Consider the following 22,462-nt stretch of genomic DNA (forward strand, 5'->3'; position numbering starts at 1 on the left):
TTATTGCCATTTCTGAGCAATGGAATTTGAAGTCCTTTTGGACTATAAGTAGCATAGTAGGTATGCCAGAGTTCTGGATCTCTCTGCTCATGGAATGTGTTGTATGATAATAAAGGGATTTGGTAGTGGCAGTGAACATGGAAGAAAAGATCTCTCTCAGAAAATAGAAGTGCTGGTGTAGTTTAACAAGTGGATCTCAGGCATGGCGAAAGTATTTAACACTTGCCATTGCCTAAAACAGGGCAATCTAGAAGAAGCCTCTGAAACCTTCTGTTTCCCTGTCCCCAAATACTTGTGATTTTCAAGGAAGAAAAACACTGGCCTTATGTATTTGAAGGTGTTGCCAAGGGTGTCTTATCTTGGCAATTCCTCCTTCTATTGTTAAGAGCAGGGTTCATTTTGTGCTGAGAGGGTCCGGAATGAGTGCTGGACACTATTCTTAGCCATCTGTAATAACATTCTAGCACCACCATTCTTCCAAATTATGCCTAGGATCATGAAACTGCTGGAGTAAAATCCGCTCTGCTGCTTAACAGAGGGACCTTCTGTTTCCAGGACTGCCAGTCCCTCAATTTTTATACATTTACACACTGCTCTCTGGAAGAATAAATAATACATGAACATATGCATTGGCTAAGTGAAATTTCCTTCTGATTATAGTGAGACACTGTTTAATGGCAATTATAAAATATGTTTCTTTCATCTTTTGCTATTCCTGCTGTGTGTTGAAGGGTATGCCTTTATCCCTTTTGTTGTTGTTGTTTTAAGTTACCATCTTGGTTTTATTTTTTAAACAAATTGATCATTTTTCATATGTTAGTGAGTTGCAGTTTTTAAATCTTCTGAACACGTTTCTGGCAGAATTACCTCATCTAAATCAGAAATAGTGCTACTGCATGAGTGCCCTTAAATGAGGTGGCTGCTACATCTATATTACAAGAATAGAAGTTTTGAAAGGAAACTGATTGACATTTATCCCAAATGAAATGTTTACTCTCTGTTTAATACCTGGTGGGCAATTCAATACTCTGAATCTATATTAAACATGTTTAATATTAAAATGTTTAAGAAGCATTATTAAGGCTCAAAATAGGTACTCAAAAGTCAGAGCTGTATCTTGGTATGCATTTATTATGAAATGGTGTTGAATTGTATGGTGAAACACTGGGTTTTCCACTTATTAAATTCATAGAATAAGCCCTTTTCAATCACCCATTTTCAAAGGCTGATTTGGAGGGTAGGAGTTCCTGGCTCCTTCCCAAGCCTCTAGGCTGGGGAGTTGAATGCTGTTTCAGGAACCTGGATTTTACTCTCCTGTCCCCACTACACAGTCTCATTTCATATTGAGCAGCAGGTCAGTGAAGACAAGCTGTTGGAAGGTGAACAGTCATCGCTCATTCCCTAATTCACAGAAACCTATCTTAAAACCTTATGGTCTGATACTGAGAAGGATCAATCTCATAGCTGTTGACTCAGTAGGATTTATACTAGAATATGTACAGACTTGAGAAAAACTGGATCAAGATTTGGGGCACATAAAGTTAAAAGGAGGGGTTTTTGCTTCATTTTGGAGTCTTGATCCCATTTGTAAACAGTAGATTGCACAACTTTCTTAATAATTCGGATATTGTGGAAAAATTAATAAAAAAACCTTTATTCGGATAATAGTATTAGTTACATTATTTGTTCCTAGCCCATTTTTAGCTAAAGTACCACGCTTGACATTTTCTAATGTGCACTCCACATGCTTCCTCGCTCATCTGAAGCAGAACTGTGATAGAAAAGATGTTTTAGCAAATTTCTGTCTGGGATCTGACAATAGAATGTGTCCAACAGTGTGTAGCATTGGTTGTTGCTGTGCCTCCTGTCCATAATGGTAATTGTATGTACCTGGTATTAGGTCTTCAGGAAAAGAATAGGGGCATGGAGAAGATGCTGTAATTCGTGAGGCTGTTACTAGGAGAGCTGTCAGTTTTGGGGGCAGGATCTGTATTTAGCAATCTGCATCTGCTCAGGCCTCACACAGCAAGCGTGGTGATTTGGGTGCAGTGCTGTTTGAGGGGTGATGTGCTTGGCTCCAAGCTGCAGCCACTGCACTGAGCTTCTCTGGGCAGCACTGCCCATGGACCTTTCCGTTCTGTGCTTTCAGGTATCACCCACATGTTCTGGATTTGCCCTGTCACCATCTCTGACCAAGGCTACTCATCTCAATTGTGATATCCCACTTCTTCCTTATAGAAATTGCAAAGCAAATTGGGTGAAACCTGATGCATTTTGGATTTCAATAGCAAAACTGGATGTTTTATTACAGAAGTGAGTCAGCAAATCGTCCCAAAATCCTGACATTTTCTACACATGGCCCAGTGTTTGTTTTCATGCCATGAATTCTGACAACAGGGTCTGTTCTGGGCTATCCCAAACAGGACTAATATAAGAAGTTAAACTTTGTGTGTCACATTTCAAGAGAGAGTACTTCAATCAGCCCTGGGCTGTGGAGTGGCCCCAGGAGCTTAAGATTCAGTGGACCATGAAACCTGTCTCAGAAAGACGAGATGTGGCATTACATTTTATGTAACACACTGTGCTCGTAACTGGCTTTTTTATTGCATGTGTAGAAGCACTGAATTTCTTGCAAGTATTGCTGTGCTGTTCAGGAGACAGCTTTTATTGGTGGATGTCTCTTGTTTTTTTCCTAAATCCGCTGCATTTTTGGAACTCACATGTGAATAGAAATGTTCTGGGGAGTATTGGTTTCCAGTAAGTGAGAAAAGAGGGATGGGGCCAAAGAAGGCTGCCTGATGAAATTAACAGCAGACTCATCTTTCTGTGTGGCAGGAGTGCATTTCCCACTCAGACACACTGCATTGCTTTCTTGTTGAGAAGGTGAGAACAGTTTGATGAGGGCTGAGGAGTCTGTGTAAGTTTGGGAGTCACTAAAGGACAACAGCTGCCACAGTCTGATCTGCATTATGATTAAGCCAGTTAACAATCAACTGTTTTAACAATTAGCTCTGTTACCAGATTAAGGTAATTAAACCTCTTTGCTTTCATTTAACCCCTCAGATTGCCACTTCTTGTAGGTTGAGTATCCTTATAGCAAATTAAGAGTATGTTATGGTAACTGATGATCCAGGTCTGTTGTAGCCACTTGGCCTACTGTTTGTGTCTTTAACGATTCAGCAGAGATATACCTTTAGGTGCTGCTGTAAACAGTCCTCTAAACCTTAAAAATCAATGATAAATTAAAGGAACTTAATAATAATTTGTACTGACAGCGCTGCCTGTATTTTCATTACATGAGATTGGCTTATTGGTGGAGGGAAGGCATAGGAATTGTTCTGTGATTTCTGTTCTGTTCAAAACTTTGTCAAACACCGTATGCTGAGTTTTCCCCATTCTATGCATCTGACTATGTTTAAATTGCTTAGGAAAATTTAATTAAAAACAGTTTGGCTGTATTGAAGAATGGCCTGATGAGAAAATAGAAGGAGAAACCAGAAAAATCTATATTCTTTTGCCTGTGTATTATTGTTCTGAATGACTGGTGGTGCTGTGGAAAGATCTTCCATCTCTCTGGCTTGAAACAGGAAATTGGTTTGATGACCAGGGTTCAAATCAAGAGGCAGAATTAGTTGATGTAAGAGTGTGGGGCAGAGAGGCACAGGAATGAGGAGAGGCTGAAGTTGGTAAAAGAAGTCCAGGAAAAGAAGAGAAGTCTGAGAAGTGAGTGAAGCCCAGGCTGAAAAAGTAGAACAGCAAGGAGAACAGGACCATCAGTGAAGGAAAAGCCCAGAACTGGGATAGGAAGCAGATAGGAAGAGCTGGATAGGAAGCTTTAGGTGTGGGGCTAGCAGGTGGAATAGCAGATTCCCACAAAGCACCTCTCTTTCAAGAAGCTAGAGCAGCACCCAGGGTGTTTCCTTCTCATCCTCCCTTTGTTTCAGGGAGCAGGCTGGCACAGCATCCTGCTCCCCTGCAGCACTAGCACGTTGTCATCTTGCCTTTGGTGACTCCAGTGGCAGAGGCCTGTGTGGAACTGAGGGCTCCAGGTCTGCAGATGAACCATACGGCTGCTGGCACAGCATCCCATGGTGGGAGGCATTTGCCTTCCTGGTGGTAGGGACCTAGAAAACTCCTGTCCTTTGCTCAGGGTCTTTACACTCTCATTTTAACATCAGGTGAAGCACTCGGGGTTAGGGAGTGCTGAACTGAAGCTGCCTGTGCATCCTGTAACTTTTTTTTCTGTGACGTAATTCCCCCCTCTGCCAAGACATGCTGTGCTCAATGAGAGAGAGGAGTTATGCTTATAGAATGCACTTTTTGTCTGGCTTGCTGCAGAAGGAAAAATGCAATGTAAGAGTCAGGAAATTACTTGAAGAAAGTGGCTGTAGAAGCCACAGGAACATGATCTGGTCCTCCAGGCCATCTGAGTTTGTGTGATGTTGAACTAGTCATTTTAAGCTTTTCAGAGGCTGTCATTAGCCACTGTATCTTACTCATTGGAGATGCCCAATCCTAGAGCCTGAAAGAAGAATACTGCACGTTCTGTTCTGAAAAAGAAGTTTCATAAAAGCATCTCAAATCAAGTACTGCTCAAATCAGCAGATACTTCTGAAATTATGCCATCTGTGCCTCAGCTCACTCACCATGTAATGGTAATAATGCTACTTCTAAAAGAAGGTTGTGGGAGATTTTGAAAATAAATTAGCTTAATGTTTTGTGATGCCGTCAAGAAAAAAGAATTGGATGAGGGTGAAAGCTGGAGGAATATAAAGGAGCTGAAAGATTATACTATCAAGTAGTGTCATGCACCTGCCATCTAAGGCAAATGTCTGCTATAAACATGGAGTTCATCAACTGGAAACTACAAAGGAGAAGGAAAGATACAAAGGAAAAGGAAGATCTGGGAACATTGCTGGGTCTTGCAATAATTGAGGCATCACTTTCATGGTCTCTCACAATGTGATCTTAAAAGGTCTCAGTGGCTATCAGAGAAGCCCTAATGCCTTTGAGCTTTTGGGAGAGCTCATCTGGACACTTGTCTGTACTTCCGTCTTCACAGCAGAAAGATGAGAGCAAACTAGAGAAAGGGCTAGCAAGGCTGTTAGGAAGGTCAAAAGAATGGGTGGCTATTTTAAAAGGTAAAGAAGAATACATGGCCTTGCAAAATTGAAGACTGAGGGATGAATAAGAGAACAGTTTGTAAATACACCTGAAAGATTAACAGCAAGATGGAAACCCCATGAGATGAGGTACAGTTCTTGGCAAAACAATCATTAGGTTTGAGATGAATGGGAATAAATTGAGGTTGAAAATCAAATATTTTTCTAGGAGAGTAGTGAGAGTCTTGGGCAGCATCCCAAAGGATAGAGTGGAAGACCCCTTGTTGGGCTGGAGGTGAGGCTTGAACCCTTTGACAAGGGTGTGAGCAGGGCCTGGGCTCAGACTCAGGAGTCTATAGCCAGTTAAAAGTGTTAGCTGTAGCAGATGCTGCTTGGACATCCTGCCTTCAATACATGTGGGTGGTTGACCTTTTTCTTCTCTCAAGTGAAATCAAGTCATTAGGAATCATCTCTAAATATTCTGGCCCCATACTTCAGAGCTCCAGCTGCTTTAATCTTAGTAAGCCTTGGGGAGCCAGATTACCAGCATATCTGTCCCCCAGAGTCCATGAGCATATGAAGAGATCTCTTTCAGATGGCTGGTTTTTAACATGCAGCCAGAGAGGTCTGTTGAGTGCCTGAGCATGTGTTCAAAAAAGGGGATGTATGTGCTCTCTGTTAGCATTTCCAAGATGCAGAAAAGCCTCATGTCTGTTTGCTCCAGGATAGCTGTTAGTCCTGGTTTATGCAGCATTTTGGAATTGAAAAACTATGTTGTGTAAGGGCTGAAGGAAAAAATACATCGTTGGAGTGGAAACATTGCCGTTTTCAGCCTTTGGATGGCCTCCACTTCATGTTTGTCACATGCAATTCATATCTGAAAGGAACATGTGTCACTGCTGATGTGATGTGCCATGTCATAAAAGCTTTGGTGACATTTTCTGACCTCTTAAAAACTAACGAAAGAGGTTTGCAACTTGTAAATGCCATCTGCCATGGCAAAGCAGCTTCCCAGTTCTCTAATCACATATGCCTCTTGTGAAATGCTGCATCACCTTGAAAAAAACCCCAGCATATTAATGGAGGAAGCTTGTCATTTCACTCATTCCCAAATTCTTTACATAATTCATCTATTAAATTTTTTTCCTATTATGAACCCTGAGGGGTGGAAGTTGCAGTAAATCCTTGATAGCTTTAGGAGTTCTGTTTCATTAGAGCTGTATTTACTTTCTGATTTTTTGGTATTCTGAATTGGAACCATTCTCCCTATGAACTTAATCTTTTGCAGATACTCATGGGGTTCACATATGGAAGTGTGAAAAGTCTGAGCTGTCTCAGGAACATGTAACAGGACTTGGGGGGCATATAAAAAGAGGGGAGCGTTCTTCATTAACCTGTGTTTGTTCCCATGGTCCATTATGGGAACTGAGATGTGATAATTATTTTTAATTGATTCAACTTATGTCACACTGATAGCCTCAGATGTGGGATAAGGAGACCAAATGTTGGGTTCAGTTTTTGCTGGTCTGACAGCTTATATAATGAACAGTTTTGAATCAATGAGGACAGTTTTTACAGCCTGGAAAAAATAAGCTAAGTGTTTCATGCTTGGATAGGAGAGAAGAAGACTTTATCCACTTGTCTTTTACTTTGCATAGTGCTGTTGTTGGCTGCTCTGGCTTTTGCATGCCAATAAGACAAATTTTCTAAAGAGAAAAATTATCGCAGGAAATGTGTCCATATTACGGGCCACATACACAGCATGCATTAATTTCTGAGTAACAATGAGCAAAAGCTGCTTCAGATGGTGCCAGGGTACAAACCTGCATCTCTGCAAACTGGTGAGAGGCAACAGATCTCCCTTCTGTCATAAACAGTGCTTTTTGTGTTTGCTGAGACGAGTGTGAGCATTGTCTAGCCCTCACAACCAGCGCTGAAGAAGTTAGGTCTGTTTTTATCGCTGTATTACAGGCAGGGAAGGAGTTCTGCTGAAAAATGAAATGACAACACTAGCAAATCTGTGTAAGCAGCAAGCCAAGATACCAGAAGCCCTGGCTTGCCAGCCTGTGTCATTACATCATGCCCAAGTGCCCTGGGCAAACCCTGTTCTTTTGACTGTGTTTGTCCATAGCATTGGTGGCTTAGCAGACTTCAATACTGATTCTAATTCTGATTTTTATACATAAGATTATAATTTCCTTGGCAGGACCTATCCTCAGGCTTCTTGTTGGTAAAAAGATCTTGTCATTGCTTCATTGGGGTATTGAGAGGTGAGGCTAGATGTGCGTGGGTGTCACGGAATAGATAAATAAAAAATACCACCCATGGGGCAAGAGAAGTCAAGAAGCCTGTGAGCATCACTCTGGATGTCATGTTCTGAGGGGTATGTTCTCAGTCCAGCACTTGCAAGACGAAGCCATTGCAGTGCTCTGCTCCCTGCTAGCAGACCAGATGGAAAGGTCCCAGTGTGCATGTACCGCCCCAAGGGTCCTGCTCACAGATGGAGTGATGAAACCCAAAAGCTGCTGTGCAGGAGTTCAGTGGGTTTTTTGTAGCTGCTTTGCCATGTAGCCATTTCAGTCTGACCTGTTTTTATAGATCCTGACGAGGTCTGCAAAACAAACTTATTTTTAACTGCTGTTCACATGATTCTTATCTTACCATTCGTAATTTTAAGAAGCTAGTATGGGAGTTGGGTGGGATAGGTTTTTGCATTGACTGCTCTGCAGTAATGACTTTTTTGCCTGGTTTGGCCTTGAAACAGAAGGGGAAGCCATCTCTTTTTTTTTGCAGTAGCTGCAAAGTGACAACGGTTAGATTAGCAGTTACTGCAGGCTGGTTGGTGCAGTGTAAAACTGCACTGTTTTATTGTGAAATCAGCCTGTTGGTGTGGCCTGGGAGATAGCGTCATAGGCACCTGAAACAGAAGATATTTGAAGTCCTTAGAGGATACTGTGTAGCTTTTTATCACAGCCCAGTCATAGCTGACATTTAAAATGTGCAGCAAGGAGGGAGGGAGATTAGGAGATGTCTCAGTAGAGGTATTGCAGCCCATCTGGGCTTTTCAGAGCGAGAAACTGTACCCAGCTGGGTATCCCTGGATGGTATCAAAATACTTCTTTTGTTGTCTGCTTGAATAATAACCAGGTACACCATGTGTGGGAAGGGATTTTCGGGGCAGAAAATCTCCTTAGCATCCAGCTAAGGGAACAGCAAGGCGCTGCTGTTGGGAAGGCTGCATGAGGAGCCAGGCGTGCTGCTTTCCTTCCAACGCTGAGCAACTTCTCTCGTTTTAGGAACTTTCCGCTGTACGTTCTGCGAGACCGAGGTGGAGGAAGATGAGTCGGCGATGCCCAAGAAGGATGCAAGGACACTCGTTGCGAGGTTTAACGAGCAGATCGAGCCCATCTACGCGCTGCTTCGTGAGACAGAAGATGTTAACTTAGCCTATGAAATCCTGGAGCCAGAACCCACAGAGATTCCTGCCCTGAAGCAGAGGTGGGAGCACACCTGGTCTTTCCTCACTGTACTGCTTCCTTGTAGAGTGTTCCTCTGCTCTGTGGGGCTTTCCCAAACCTTGTGCAGCACTTACTTGTACAGCACCAACAATGCAAACAACTGACAGACAGAGGGCTGTAACCATTTTTTACTAAACAAGGCAAATAACTGTTCTTCTGGTCAGCCCACTTCATGTATTTTTCTGTGAGGTGGGATGCTTGAATTGCCTGCTGCTTGCCGTGCTGCAGCTGGTATGCACACCAAGCCCTTGGCCCAATAGTTGAAATTGCAGCTGCTTGACAAAGGTCTGAAGGTGCCACCTATGCTGTCTTCTATCTCTCAAATACTTACCTGTCATCTTCCTTTTGCTTCTACCCAGCTTTTGAAATGAAGCTATCTGCAATCCACACCTTGTATTTCAAATCCTCATATTACAGCATTCTAGTTTGAATACATTACTTGTAATAAGCAGTTTTTTCTTCTGATTTTGTCCAACTTGTTACACACCTCTTCTTTTCAGGAGAAGACCACGTTAGTATCAAAAACTCCTTAAAATGTTCTTACCCATGGGAAATGACACTTTCTTTCGGAACATTCCTAGCTTTACAAAAACAGATGATGCTTAAATAATGCAAAAAGATGTGGGGAGCTGTCAGTTTTGTCAGCTGTGGTGAAATGTGATGCACTTCTCTGTATTTAAAAAAAAATTAATTATACACACGGGGGAAAAGAGCTGTACCGTGAGGGGAAGCATTCCCACAGTGCCTTGGGGTGCTTGGCTTTAGTTAATAGGAGAGCAAGCAAGATACTCTTTTTTTTTCTCTCAGGCTAACCTTGAGAAAGAATGTTCCTCATATATTCATGCTAGACAGCTTTAATTAATATAATAAAAATTCTTTGTCGATTCATAGTCTTTTTCTAGCCAAGAAGGTAGCTATTTTTCCTCATCATTCTGATAGAAAAACAGAAGCAGTATAAAGAGCAGAAAAGATTTTTCCAAGGTCACTCAACATGTCTTTGGTGATATGGGGAATTCTTTGAAGCCTTTATACCCAATCTGAATCGCTAGACTTTGCTTTAAAATCCCTTTTCAGTAGTTTAAGTAGTAGAACTGGGATAACCCTACCAAAAAGAGAGTAATTTTTTAGTCTTCCCTTTTTGTGTACAGGAAATTATCACAGCAGAGGCCTGGTGCAGTCCCATGATTAAATAGCAGTGCCCACTTACTTGACTCTTAAATACTTAAAAAACATTGTAAATGATTAATTACTCTGTGCAAGGAATGACAAAATAAATAGGCAGCTTTCTAAATGCTTACTTGAACACAACTTGCTTCAGCACATACAGTGATTTAATTATTTATTAACGCTTATTAATTCAAAGCAGTTAATTCCATTAAAGCACTGCTGTGAGATTTTTTTTTTAAAGTGCCAAACCCTGGGTTATTTATCCTCTCTGTTTTTATGGAGTCTTGAGTGTCTGAAATCATTAAGAAAATTGACATTTGGTGATTCTGAAACAAGCTGAAAAGGTCACACAATGCCTGCATCTTCTCTGTGCAGTAACTTGGGCAACTCCACGTGTTTTCAGGAGAGTTACAGCTCTAAGTGGCCTCACTGGCACTGCATAGCTGTCATTCACCTGCCCTAGGAAACTGGGTAGATCTTCATTTATGCTTTCCTAAGAGGCTGTTAATATTCTTAATTGTGGGAGAGCATGAATTAGCCCCACAGGTTTCAAAATAAACCTGTTTTACTTAAGCCCTTCTCTGTAGTTTTTGAAAAAATTATGGATTTTAATAACCCTTCTATTTCCTTGTGTCAAAATAGCATGATTTTAATTAACAAAAAGTCTTCACAGAATTAATTTTCTGTGGTCGTGCTGTCAAGAACCATGGGTTGTCTTTTTTGAAGTTGAAACTCTTAAGAGCAGCACAATGAAAATGTGTTTTGTTTTATCTCAAATGTGGCAAAAAAAAGAGAGTTATCCCCATTATCCAAGACCTTTCTTAATAGTCTGGGCAGGATTGAGATGAAAATTTCAAGTTGTTTGCCCTCTGCACAGTGTGGTTTCTGTGGGCCATGCCTCAGCTGTGTCAAGGGCTATTTGTGTTGCCTTTAAAGGCAGCTAAACCACTCATTAAGGGATTTCCATCGAGGTGAATAAAACAGACTAAATGTAGCCACATCTGGGCCAGTGAGCTGACACAGTTCCTGCCTGCAGGGTGGCCATGTGAAGTCTAGAGCAAGGTGGGGAAAAAGCAGTTCGTGGATCTAAGAGAGAAAGAGAGATTTAAGAGATCCCTTCATCTGCTCTGTGCTGCCTGTAAGGCAGCTCCCACACCTGGCCCTCTGTTGGTGCCTGGTCCATGGTGTCTAATGCTGTACTTTGGAACAGGTTGCTCAACAGTAAGTTCTCTTCTTGCAGAGTGAAGTACTCCCCTGCTCAGGTAGTCTTGGGGTGGTGCTCACACCTACCAGCAGTGTCACTGAAGATAAAGAGACATCAGTTGAGGTGCAGTTGCAAAGCTCACTGGGGTCCAAAATTAGACAGAAAGTGTCTAGATGGCTCCAGCTCAGTGTAGGACATTGCAGTAGGTCACATGAAGTAATTAGTACTGTAGGTGTCTCTTAGAAGTGTTACTTTCATTTTTGAAACATTCCTGACGTCATGGAATAAGTGTTTTGCTGCTAAATGGTTCTGTGTAGGAAAAAAAGTCAATTTCAGGCACACTCCCAGAGGCTTCTATGCAAAAGTATTATTATGTAGTTCCTGGCACTACTGAGGGTTTAGTGTCACGCTGTAGTCATGGGGAGGGAGAGCTTGGGGGAGAGCTGCATTGTGCATCCTGTGAGGAAAGTGGATTACATAAAATCGTCAGGGAAACGCTAGTTAGAGATTTCTATTGTGTGGGAAGCAGAGTGGTGCTTTTCACAGAACACACGCCTGTCTTGGAGAGCTGAAAGGTACCAACACTTGAAATAACATGCTGGGGAGAAGGTCTCTGTGTGGTTCCTTAGGTTACATAAGCAATACATGCGCATGAGCCTTCTGCCCCAAAATTCAAGGCTGCTGTGAAACTCTCCTAATAGAGCTGGCTGCAGGATTGCTAAGGACACGAGACATGCTAACACAAGATGCTGTGAAGTATTTTGTTAACAGATCCCAGCTATTCCACTACTGAGAGCCTGTGAGTAGCTCTGATCAATACTGTGGCTGAACAGGCCAATATTTTTTATTTGGGGAAGAGCAATGTTCACCTACCTGTGTAATTTCTCCTCACTGTTTACCCCTAAAAATCCAGCAGAATTAGTTCATCAAACAGTGGTAATGTCCTTGCTGCACTACAAAAACCCTGATATTAGTCAGGTCTTCTCTAAGTGCAACTTTAAGTTTCTTGGTTGGAGAAAAGGTCACTGGGTAGACAGCAGCAACTGAACCATGCTCACTGTTGACAACTGTCAGCTCAGCTGGCATCCTGGAGTATCCTTGATGGATTTAATCTGGACAAGAGAAGGAGTCAAAGCAGGGCTGTTCCTCATGAAAAGCTGTAGTTACCCCTGGCAATTGGATGACTGAAATTATATGGGTGAGGGAGGGTACAAGCTGCAGTGGATTTGTTTCTCTGGAAAGATGAAATCTCATTCTGAAGTAGAGGAACAGTCAGATTTGGCTTTCCTCACTCTGCATACGTAGCAGCACAGGCCAGGGTGTATTTAGGCTCATTGCCATCATCAGTGTGCAGAAAATATTTCACCTGATACCCTGTTTTGATCAGATCCAAGCAGGAATGTTTTTCTCCATCAGTCTCCTGAGCTAGAAGCGGCCCTGCAGGGAAATGTGCAGAGAGCAAAGGAGGGCTGGTCTTTGACTGCCATACACTTCACGTGGGTCAGCCCCTTCATTTCTCCACTTTTTCCACAGTGAATTCAGTTCTTCTGTCTCCTCCTGCACTCCATCAGCATACAAAGCCTTTTGTCCGGCCCTAGTCCTCTGGTTTGAAGGTGCTCTCTCTTTTTTCTTCTCTGCCTGGGCTCCCCAGTCTTCCCAAGGCTGCATGTGTGGATAGTACAGATCTCCTGTGTAACACAGGAGAGGTGACTTCTCAAGTGCATTGTCACTCACAATTCAAGCAAAGGTTTGAACTGTGTTTTTTCTGGTGAGTTAACTCCTTCAGAAGTCCTGTGATTAATAACAGTTCACAGCTCTGAGCATGCTGAGTCCCTGGGCCTACTGTCTACCCTGGTTAAACTTCAGTGCTTTTTAAATGTAGTATTTGGCTGCTGTGTGAAGGCCAAAAAGAGGCTTTTCCAAACACCAGACTACTGTTTGACTGTGTTTTGCTGCTGTGGCTTTTGTTTCAGGAAGTTCTGAGATGTTGTGCTTGTTTTAACCTAAGTGCATTTGCATCTCTAGTGCTGCCTCTTCTTTTCAGTGTCTGTGGTGGATGTTGCCATGGCCCTGTGTAGGGTTTCCCGCTAGAGATCCACAAGTTTCTCAAACCAGCAAGCTGGCACAAAAATTCCTGGCAGCACATGTTAGAACTGAGAATGAAAGTTCTCAGTGCAGATCATGAGAAATAACTGATCATCATTTAAGTTTTTTTGTCTAAGGAGGGGCTTGTTCTGAGCTCTGTTTTTCTCTCTTTAACTTTCATGTAGCAAGGAGCGTGCAGCTGGTGCTGGTTCAGGGGCAGCAGCTGGCCTTGCAGCTGGACACCATCGGGAAGCATGGACCACAAAGGGACCATCATATGAGGACTTGTATACCCAGAATGTTGTCATCAGCATGGAGGACCAGGAGGATCTGAACCGGTCTGCAAGTGAAGGAAAGCCAGCCAGAGAGAGACCCATTTGGCTGCGAGAGAGCACGGTGCAGGGGGCTTATGACCCTGATGAAATCAAAGATGGTAAGAAATTCACAGAGCAGAAGTACTGCTGGGCTTACACAAGGCCTTTACAGTGCTGTCAAAACCATGTTCTGCTGTGTGTGTGTACAGCTGCTGCTCCCAACACTGGAGTGTCTGCTCCTCTCTGCTGTGCAAAGCACCTGTGTGTAGGCAGATGTAAAAATTCCTTAGACCCAGGATTGAAATCTAGGTCAGTAAAGCTGAGCTGTCCATGAAATTTTGTGGGGGCTTCTAAAATGTTAATGAACTGTTATGTCTTCCACCTTGAGAGCTTATTGATTCTAGATGAAGGTCTTCCAGTTTCATCTAGAAAGCTGTCTCCCTAATAGGTCACTGCTGAAAAATAACATTTATTAATGTTCAGTGACCCTGAAGCCTACTAAATCTACCAGCGCTGTTTATATGCTCCCAGCCTTCTTGATAATTGTTTCTCAAAACTTGTTATGTATGAAGAATACTCAGAAATACAGCTTCTGGGAGTACAGTAGGAAGGTCTGTCATCATGACAGGTGAGTCTTTATTCCCTTCTGTATGTTTCTCAGTATCTCTGTTTTTATTTTCATTCATCTTGGGGTCAGGTTACCCACAGACCAATGGTCAAAATCTTATAACCATTAGTAGAAACATTCTGCTTTGGTATGTGTGGTGTTTAAGATTCCATGCCAAAATTGGAAATGGAGACCTTTTATGATTTTTACAAGAGTGAGTCAATAGATAGAGTAATTTTAGGATTATGGACTGAAACGGTTGATGCCCTAGGAAGAAAATATGGCAAAAAGGAGTCATATGTGTGAGTATGTGACCCTGGAACTTGTGCCATGTTCAGGAGAGGAACGGACTTAGGTGTAGCAGAAGTGAAGGAAGTAGATATAATGGTCACAAGATACCTAAAGAACTTTTCACATGTAATGCCTTTCAATTGTATTATGGATCCCAAAACATTTTTCAAATAGATTAAGCAAAATGAGATGATTGAACAACCCGCTCCTGCAGTCTGTAGCAGATGTTGTTGTTACTCACCAGCCATGGTGAGTTCTCACCCCATTTTTCTGCTAGACATTCAGTTCACCTGTAGTTTTAAATCAACTCTTTGAGACAACTTTTGATATACACAGCATAAGTGTTTCTCAAGAAGTCACTGAGGGACATCACTGGCATCAGTGCTTAACCTCCTCAGCTATGGAGATCAAAGAGGAATCTTGTGGAAATAGCATGAAATTGCTTCTGCAACACATAAACAGGAAGGACAGAAACCTGGGACCATTGACAGAAAAGATTCACTGCTTGGATCTGGCAGAAACAGTTCTTGCAAGCAAGAGACAGCCCCTCTGAGCCGCAAAGTCAGCCTTTGTGGAGCTAGCTCTGGCTGTTGTCATTTCACAGCTCTCAGTGTGATGAGCTATGATATTATTTCACAGAGATGCTCTCCTACAGCCTCTTCTGCTCCACAGTCACAAGCAGTGAGCTGGGCACATGACTGCCAACACGATGCCTTTATTCTTCCTTTCTTTCAGAAATTTGGCAGTGCTCTAGTATTACTAGTTGTAGCCATCACCCATTACTACATCTTTATTTACAAGGAAAACAGAATTCTGGTGAAATTAGGTAGGGTTCTTTTGGCCTTTATTTTACCACAGGAAAGGAGTGACCACAAACTGCCCTGGCTTTTAGTACTAAGTGCCTTCACATAATTTTTTAATCTCAAGTTGAAAAATATGCAGTAACCAGCACTGGAGAGGGAAAGACTTGGGAGCTGCCTGCCTGGATGTGGTGCTGAAATCATGAGGGTCCATGTCTTGGAGGAGTGGGCAAGTGGCTGTCTGTATGAAGGCAGAATGCCAACACCTCAGCTCCAGCAATTGTTCATAGGCAGCATCTTTGGTGTAAGACAGAAAGTTTGCCACAGGGAGCCTGTCTTACTTTTTAGGCCTTATTTTTTTCTCCATATTTAATTTTTTGTTCTGTTTTTTTTTTTTTTTTTTCTGTTTTTTTTGGTGGTGGTTTTTGGGTTTGGTTTTTTTTCCCAATAGTGCCTGGAGTTCTTTTGGTGCTAGGTGTACTCACAGCCCTCTCACCAAAGGTAGGATTAGGAGAGGTTTTCTGTGGGATGCTACTTTTGAGCAGAATTTTACCTTTAGAATCCATGAACTGCAGACATCCTGCCTACCAGAGCCATATTGAACCCTCCCAGCTGTTGTTCACCCAAATTTTCTGAAAGAGGAGCACAGGCCAGGTGTGTCAGCTGGGACACTGCAGTTGCCTTCAAATAAGAGGCACATGTAGGGAGCCACAGGAATTGTCTGTGCTGTGTTTAAGCTTGGAGAGCAGGCACTGGTTAGGGCTGTGCTGCACAGCTGGGCTGCAGGTTGTCAGCTGCATCTGCTCCATGCCATCACCATCTTCCTGTAAGGAGCATTTCCCCTTTCTCCCTGGTATAGGTGCACATCTGAGCTCACCAGGCATGGCTGCTCTAAATGTTGTTTTATAACACATGATTTCCACATATTCTTTGTCTGCCTGGATCAATTTCTTCTCTGTGTTAATTCTTACAGGCAGGGAGCTCAGCAGGGTAGGGCCTGGGCTTGGGGTCTGTATTTTAAGGATTGCTTTGCTTTCTGCTCCACTGTAGTGCCAGAGTTGGACACCTCCCTGGGGAAGTCTTTTCCAGGTGCCTGCCCATCATGCATTTGTTGTCTTCACCTGCAATGTGCTCCTGGTGAAGGCTTCCAGCTGGGAGCCACAGTGACTCTAGGCCTCCCAGCTCCTAGGAGATGCCAGTACTTGCTCTGCCATTATGAGACATAACTGTCTCTGAATATCAAGAGAGAGGAGGAGTTGGCATAGAGAAAGGGTGTGACTTTGCCAACTGAGCTCAGTGGCAGTAATTAATGAAGGTTAAGAAAGCTTTCAGGGCCATCACACAGCTAGCTCTCTGCGAGGAAATGCTCATTCCCTCGTGTCCCTTTGCAGGGGGCCGGGATCTGGATGCATTCCAGGAGCGTGAGGAGAGCCGGGCAGCCCTGGATGACAATGAGGAGGTGATGCGTGCCCTGCTCATCCACGAGAAGAAGACACCTTCCGCTTCCACCGTCACCGTCAGCGGTGCCGCTCCTCTCTCCGGCGGCAACGCCAGTGACTCCGAGAGCGAGACCAGCGAGTCGGAGGAGGAGTCCCCTCCCCGCCCTGCTGCCACGGCCACCACAACATACGGGCTGGAGGAGGAGGAGGAGGACGAAGAGTTTGAGGTGGTGGCAGAAGACCCCACTGTCACAGTGGCTGGGCGCCCACATTCTTACAGCCAAGTGAGCCAGCGTCCCGAGCTGGTGGCCCAGATGACACCAGAGGAAAAAGAGGTTTACATAGCCATGGGGCAACGCATGTTCGAGGACATGTTTGATTAACTGGTCCCTGCCATGGCATTTTTTAAAAGGTGACTTTTTAAGGCAGAGACTCTTTAGCAGAACAGAAGACTGGAGCGCATCTTCCCTCCCCTGTGCATAGGCAGGGTCACTGCAGCTCAGCACTGCTAATCTCAGGCATCCTGCTCGCCAGAGCAGGAGAGCAGCAGAGCTGCATGTGCCAAAACACATAGGGGAGGACAAGTCTCAGAAGTGAGGATGCTTGCACGGTAAAAATCTGCTTCAGGGTGCCCTGCACAGGCACTGCTTTAACCTTCTCCAAGGCCCTAGCAGCTCTTCCCCCAATGGCTTTAATTTGATTTTTGTTGCAGATCCCAGTGAAGTCCTCATCCCTGTGCTCAGGGGACATAAGGGCTCCGTAGTCTGAGCAGAGCACTCTGCAGAGGAGGGCATATGTAACATGCCTGTGCTCAGCGAGGCGAGAGGAGATGGAATATTTGTCTGCTGATGGCAAGCTCAGACAGGGCTTGTAGCTGAGTCTCTGCCAGCAGCCACTGGCCACCAGAGTGGCTCTTTCTAAGCAGACCTGTAGGCAGCAACCTTTTCTTGCTCCCCTTTGCTCCCTGCTGGGACTCAGCACCTCAAGGTCAGGTGTAACTTGAAACAGGCAGAGTGAAAGCCTTGGCAAGCACATGCAGTCAGTCACTTCTTGTCAGTGTAACAAATGCCCTCCATGGATCTGGGCTGCCAGTGCTCTGACTTGCCAGGAGAAACCTTCATTTTCCAATATTGCTGCCCGTTGCTTCTGCATAGCCCTGTCCGTGAAGACCTGCAGGCAGTTCACAGTGGGCAGAGCTGCTGTCAGGCAGTGCCAGAGAAGTAGCATAACTAAGTTTTATTTGCAATCTCACCAGGGCTATATGATTTTAAGAGGAATTCTGCTTGGCACACTCTTTTACCACAGAAAGACATTTATCAGTGCCTATAGAGCAATATAATGTTTTTAATGTTTTTCTCTTTCAATTGAAAATGTTGCTTTTTTAAAAATTGTTGTGTTTTCCTACACAGTACTACAATAAAACAAAATTATAAAAGAGTTCTGTGTTCCAGAGAGCAGGGGCAGCATTATGTGCTGTTCTACTTATATGGGCAGTACAAATTTGCTGCTCACTGAGACTGTAAATCTGTTTTATACTAACTATGCTTTCTATGTTCTGCTAACCCTGTAATGCCTCCTTTGTGGTTTGATTTTCAGCTTCTCAGTACTCTGAATCCCCTCTTTTTTAAATAGTGTTTTGAATTTTCTTTTAAGTCATTTTAAAGAGGAATAAATAAACAGAAACTTCACCCCTTTGTCATGTTTCAGTTTATCTTGTGCCTAGTTGGGAATAGTGTTTGCTTATCATTTTGATGTATTGGATTCAAGGAAAAAAAAACAATTTGAGGTCTCCTTTGAGAGGACCATTTGAAATCCCACAGCACATTGTTTCTCCTTAACAGAGGTTCCTTGAATGCCTCCTGGAATCTCCTGCACTTCCAGGATGGATGTTTCATTACATCAGTGTTATGTAAAAAACAGAGGCTGCTTTTGATCAGCACTTCCATTTCTTTCTTCCTTCCTCAAGGGAAGCGAAGGCTGATGGTAGAGGACTTGCAGACATCGTACTGCTGGTTAAAATGGTGTTCTTGTGTAGACAGGCTTCCAAGATTTTGTATCAAGCTTCTAGATATCAAGTCATAGAGTTGATAAGTCAGATTCAGTGATCAGCTAGCAGAAAAAAACATGCTATACCCATTCTGTCTAGATTTAATCTGGCTGAATTCAATATTATCACTGGAGAAAAGCAGGTAGATTTACAAGGAGCCAAAAGCAGAAACTGAGAACTAATCCTGAATACAGAAAACTGCTCGTGCTCTGAACTCACCAGGGCCGTATAGTGAGTTTTCAGTTTGTAAAATCAAGCTGTAGGTTTTGTAAAGATGAGGTGAGGAAATACCCAGCACAAAAATCTATAAAGTAGTGGTTTTCACAATAAAACACATTTAATTGTGGTTTGTGCAGCAGTTGAAGTTTTTGTCATTCAGCAAGGCATGTCCTGCATGTGGGGAAATCAGAGTGGTGGTTGTGGGGTTTGCTTGCCTTCTATCTTTCATCCACCACATGCAGCCCTCGGGAGGACTGGAAAGGTCAAAGGTGCATGAGGAGATGCCCTCATTGTTTCCTGCCCTCTCCAGCAGTTCCTGGCATTAGAAAGGATGGCTGCTCTGCCCTGTTCCAGCCAGTTTGGGCTCTTGAAAGACAACCGTACACTGCTGCTTCCCTGTCATGACAAGCCTGCCTTGAATGAACAGAACACACAGTGGATAGTGCCCTCTTTCTCTTCCTGCAGCTGAACAGAGGTCTGCATGCATGGCAGGGGAAAAACAGCCTCTGCAAACAAAGCCAGGCACTGCCAGCAGGTTGGTGCTAATGCAAGGGATAAAGCCATCAATTCTGAGGAAGGCCCAGCCATTTCCCCTGCCTGCTGGACCATATGTGCTGCATTAACGCTAACCCAATAACGCTGACAAGCCTTAGTGGATGTTCTAACTCCATTCAAACCAGTTTCTGCACCTGCTTCCGGCCTAAAGTGCATTTTATCCGATAAGTGATACCCGAGAATTCAAGAAGCATTTGGACAACACTCTCAGGAATATGGTGTGATTCTTGGGGGTGTCCTGTGCAGGGCCGGGAGCTGGACTTGGATGATTCTCGTGGGTTCCTTCCAACTCAGAGTATTCTATGGTTCTGTAGAGGGCAGGGCACTGGAGCTCTCTCTGGAAAGAGAACTGTGTTTCTCAGGCTGCTCGTGCTCCTCTTCCCAGTGGTCAGAGGTGCCTCTCCCAGCTGGATGAGAGCTGCCTCTGTTCCTGCTACCACTGCAGGTCAAGAAAACTGCAGTGCAGTTTTCTGGCCCAGTGCAGAAAAGACCAGAGCAAATGAGCTAAGCTGTTGATGGAGAGAATGTGCACTGTCAACCCTGAAGAACAGAATCATTACAATATTTTCTACTAAGCTTCCAAAAATTGGCTTCCTCCATCCAACTCTTCCTGTGCTGCTGCCTCCTTCAGACTTGGATTAAACAGTCTTACTCCATGAGAGTCAAGGGATTTGAAGATCCCCTGGAGGAATCCTAGAGGGCAGAAAAATAGCATCGCCTCCTTCCTGAGACATCTGAGGAGCTGTCCCTCAGTGATGCCTGCAGCGCCAGCACATGCTGTGAAGTTCAAGAGGGCCTGGCAGGGGAAGCAGCCTGCTGTGCTTAGGTCTCTGTCTCCCACTGAGACTCCCTAGGAGGAGAGAGAAAATTGTCTCAGGAATCAAATGCACGACAAAGCCTTCATGGAAGTGGAAAGGTTATGATGAGGTGGAAGGACATGTCAGCAGCAGGGCAAGCCAGCGGGCTGTCCAGGGGCGGACTGTGGGGGCAGAGCAGCAGCAGCCCTGTTCCTCTGGTGTGTGTCAGCATAAATGAGGGAAGCTTTGGGCCCTGTCCTTTGGAGCAGGGACGTGTCACACAGTGCTCCAGGTTATTGCTCTGGGCTGTCCAGGACTGGTACTGCTCTATCCCACTAGAAGCCTTGGGCTAGGTAACCATGCCCCAGGCTTGTTCACAGGAGGCTTGGGAATATTGATCTAAGTGTGGACAGCCAAGGATCCCTAAGCATCACAATATACCCTAGTTTAAGGTGTATTGACTGTGAGACAAGTCTCCAGCAGCAGAGGAGCTGGGGCTGAAGAATACCTTCTTTCTGCTGAGCTGCTTCCAGAATAATGATCAATATTTACAAAGTCCAAGGAGATCATCACTCGTACAGCCTTGATAGGAGGTGTAGCCAGATGCTTGAATCTGTTTAAGATGTGAATCCACAGAGAGTCATGGAGAGGCCACTGCTAAAAGAAGTGGCAGCCCAAAGTGTGGGGAGCAATGTCTGAGTGCTGGTGCTCTTGGAAAGCTGCCTTCCTGCCTGCCTGCCTGCTAGCAAGCAGAGAGCAGAGCACTGGTAGCACCAGACTGTTCAGACCTATAGTCCTGTCCCTGTGGCAGAGCTGTTTTATCTCTCTTTCAAAGACATCCAGGGAAATCTAGGCTTTTGCCTTGTTGGGATACCTAAATGAGCTGCCAGAAAGCAGTTTCTTATTTACCAGCATTTAGATTGAGAGAGAGAATGAGACTAATTTATATTCAAACAAAAACCAGACTTTGGAAGCACCTGGTATCTCATTAAAAAACATTAAGGACAGTGAGTACTAGTGCAACCATCCTGAAGCAGCAGACAGTCTCTGAAGAAGATGCTTTCAATATAATAGGTATTTTTGCTTAAAATATGTTTGTGACCTAAATATAATTTAATTTCCATGCCTTTGAACGGTGTGATGCTAATGAAGCAGGCAGGGGTGGCAGAGAGGAGGCTGAGGCAGCCGCAAGGGAAGCGGCTGCACTGCAGTGCGTTAGAGCCCCTGCGTGCGCTCGCCCCGGCTGTCACAGCCACCACTGCGCCAGCCCTGCCCAGGGCTGGCCAGGCAGCAGGAGGAAACCTTGGGCTGCTCAGCCAGAGAAATGGGCAGGGATCCAGCCAGGAAATGAAGGCTGACCAAGTGCTGTTTCACGAGCATTAATGTCTGTGTACAAAAAAAAGGTACATCTGGCAAGGAGGAAAAATCACATCTCATATAGATGTGATTAAAGCCCTGACAGACTGCTTGTGCTTATTTTTCACCTGGAATCTGTATCGCCAGCCTCTGCCATCCCCTTACTTGCTGGAAGAAGGAGGGTGAGCAGTGGTAATTTTGCAGTGAGCTAAAATTGTGCATAGAGCTGAGAAGCCTGGCTCTGTTCCTCCTGGTAAAGAGATCCTCCTAGTCTTAAGCATTTATTTTCTGCACTTCTGACAATGGAAGTCTGCCTGAGCCGATGCCAAATTTGCTGTGCTCTGTAGCACAGTCCATGCTTTTGCTATTTTCTCATGACATGCATTGTGGGGGACAAGTATGTCAGACACCACTAATGTCTGTGACTGTCTGACCTGGGTGTGCTTTAGGTTGCAGTTTCTGAACCAGCCCTGGCCCACGTGAGGCAATGATTGCTTGGGTCATTTCGGTTGGATTATCAGTACCTGCTCTTTGCAAAGGTGCTGGTTGTTGTTCTCCCATCAGTCAGTCCTAAATTCAATCCATCTGCAATCACATGTAGGTGTCAATTTAAAGTGAGCTTCAAGCCCTTTACAATCACCACCACCAAGCAGCTCCAGCTTGTGCCATGTCCACTCCTGGGACATGTGGCTCTCTCATTCCAGGTGCACCATGCAGGTCTCGGCCATGACTGTACCACATCCTAGCAGAGAGGTTTAATGGATGGTAGGTTTGTGTTTTCTCCAGAAGTGAGCTCTGGCTGGGCTCAGGCCCCTGAAATTCCTGCAGTGTGTAGGAAACAGGCATCAGTCCCAGGCTGGTCATGCATTCTTTGCTGCTTGAACTAGATGTGATTTGGTAGGAGTATGTTTGATTTTTTTTAACCCTTTTTCTTTTTGTTCCTTGGGAATATTTTGAGTTT

At 44.1% G+C, this 22,462-nt stretch overlaps 1 protein-coding gene across 2 annotated transcripts in view; it reads left to right on the forward strand.

Annotated features, from left to right (window-relative positions):
- The window catches only part of GTF2E1 (general transcription factor IIE subunit 1), a 48,773-nt gene extending 30,552 nt beyond the window's left edge, over window positions 1–18,221 (forward strand). For both annotated transcript variants that reach the window (XM_064410283.1, XM_064410284.1), the window contains exons 3-5: window positions 8,399–8,600; window positions 13,262–13,509; window positions 16,480–18,221. In XM_064410283.1, the coding sequence (XP_064266353.1) occupies window positions 8,399–8,600; window positions 13,262–13,509; window positions 16,480–16,910 (881 nt within the window). In that variant the 3' untranslated portion in view covers window positions 16,911–18,221. The remainder of the gene's footprint in view (window positions 1–8,398; window positions 8,601–13,261; window positions 13,510–16,479) is intronic.
- The last annotated feature ends 4,241 nt before the right edge of the window (window positions 18,222–22,462 follow it).

The sequence above is a fragment of the Passer domesticus genome, chromosome 2 (assembly GCF_036417665.1).
Source record: "Passer domesticus isolate bPasDom1 chromosome 2, bPasDom1.hap1, whole genome shotgun sequence".
Classification (NCBI taxonomy): domain Eukaryota; kingdom Metazoa; phylum Chordata; class Aves; order Passeriformes; family Passeridae; genus Passer; species Passer domesticus.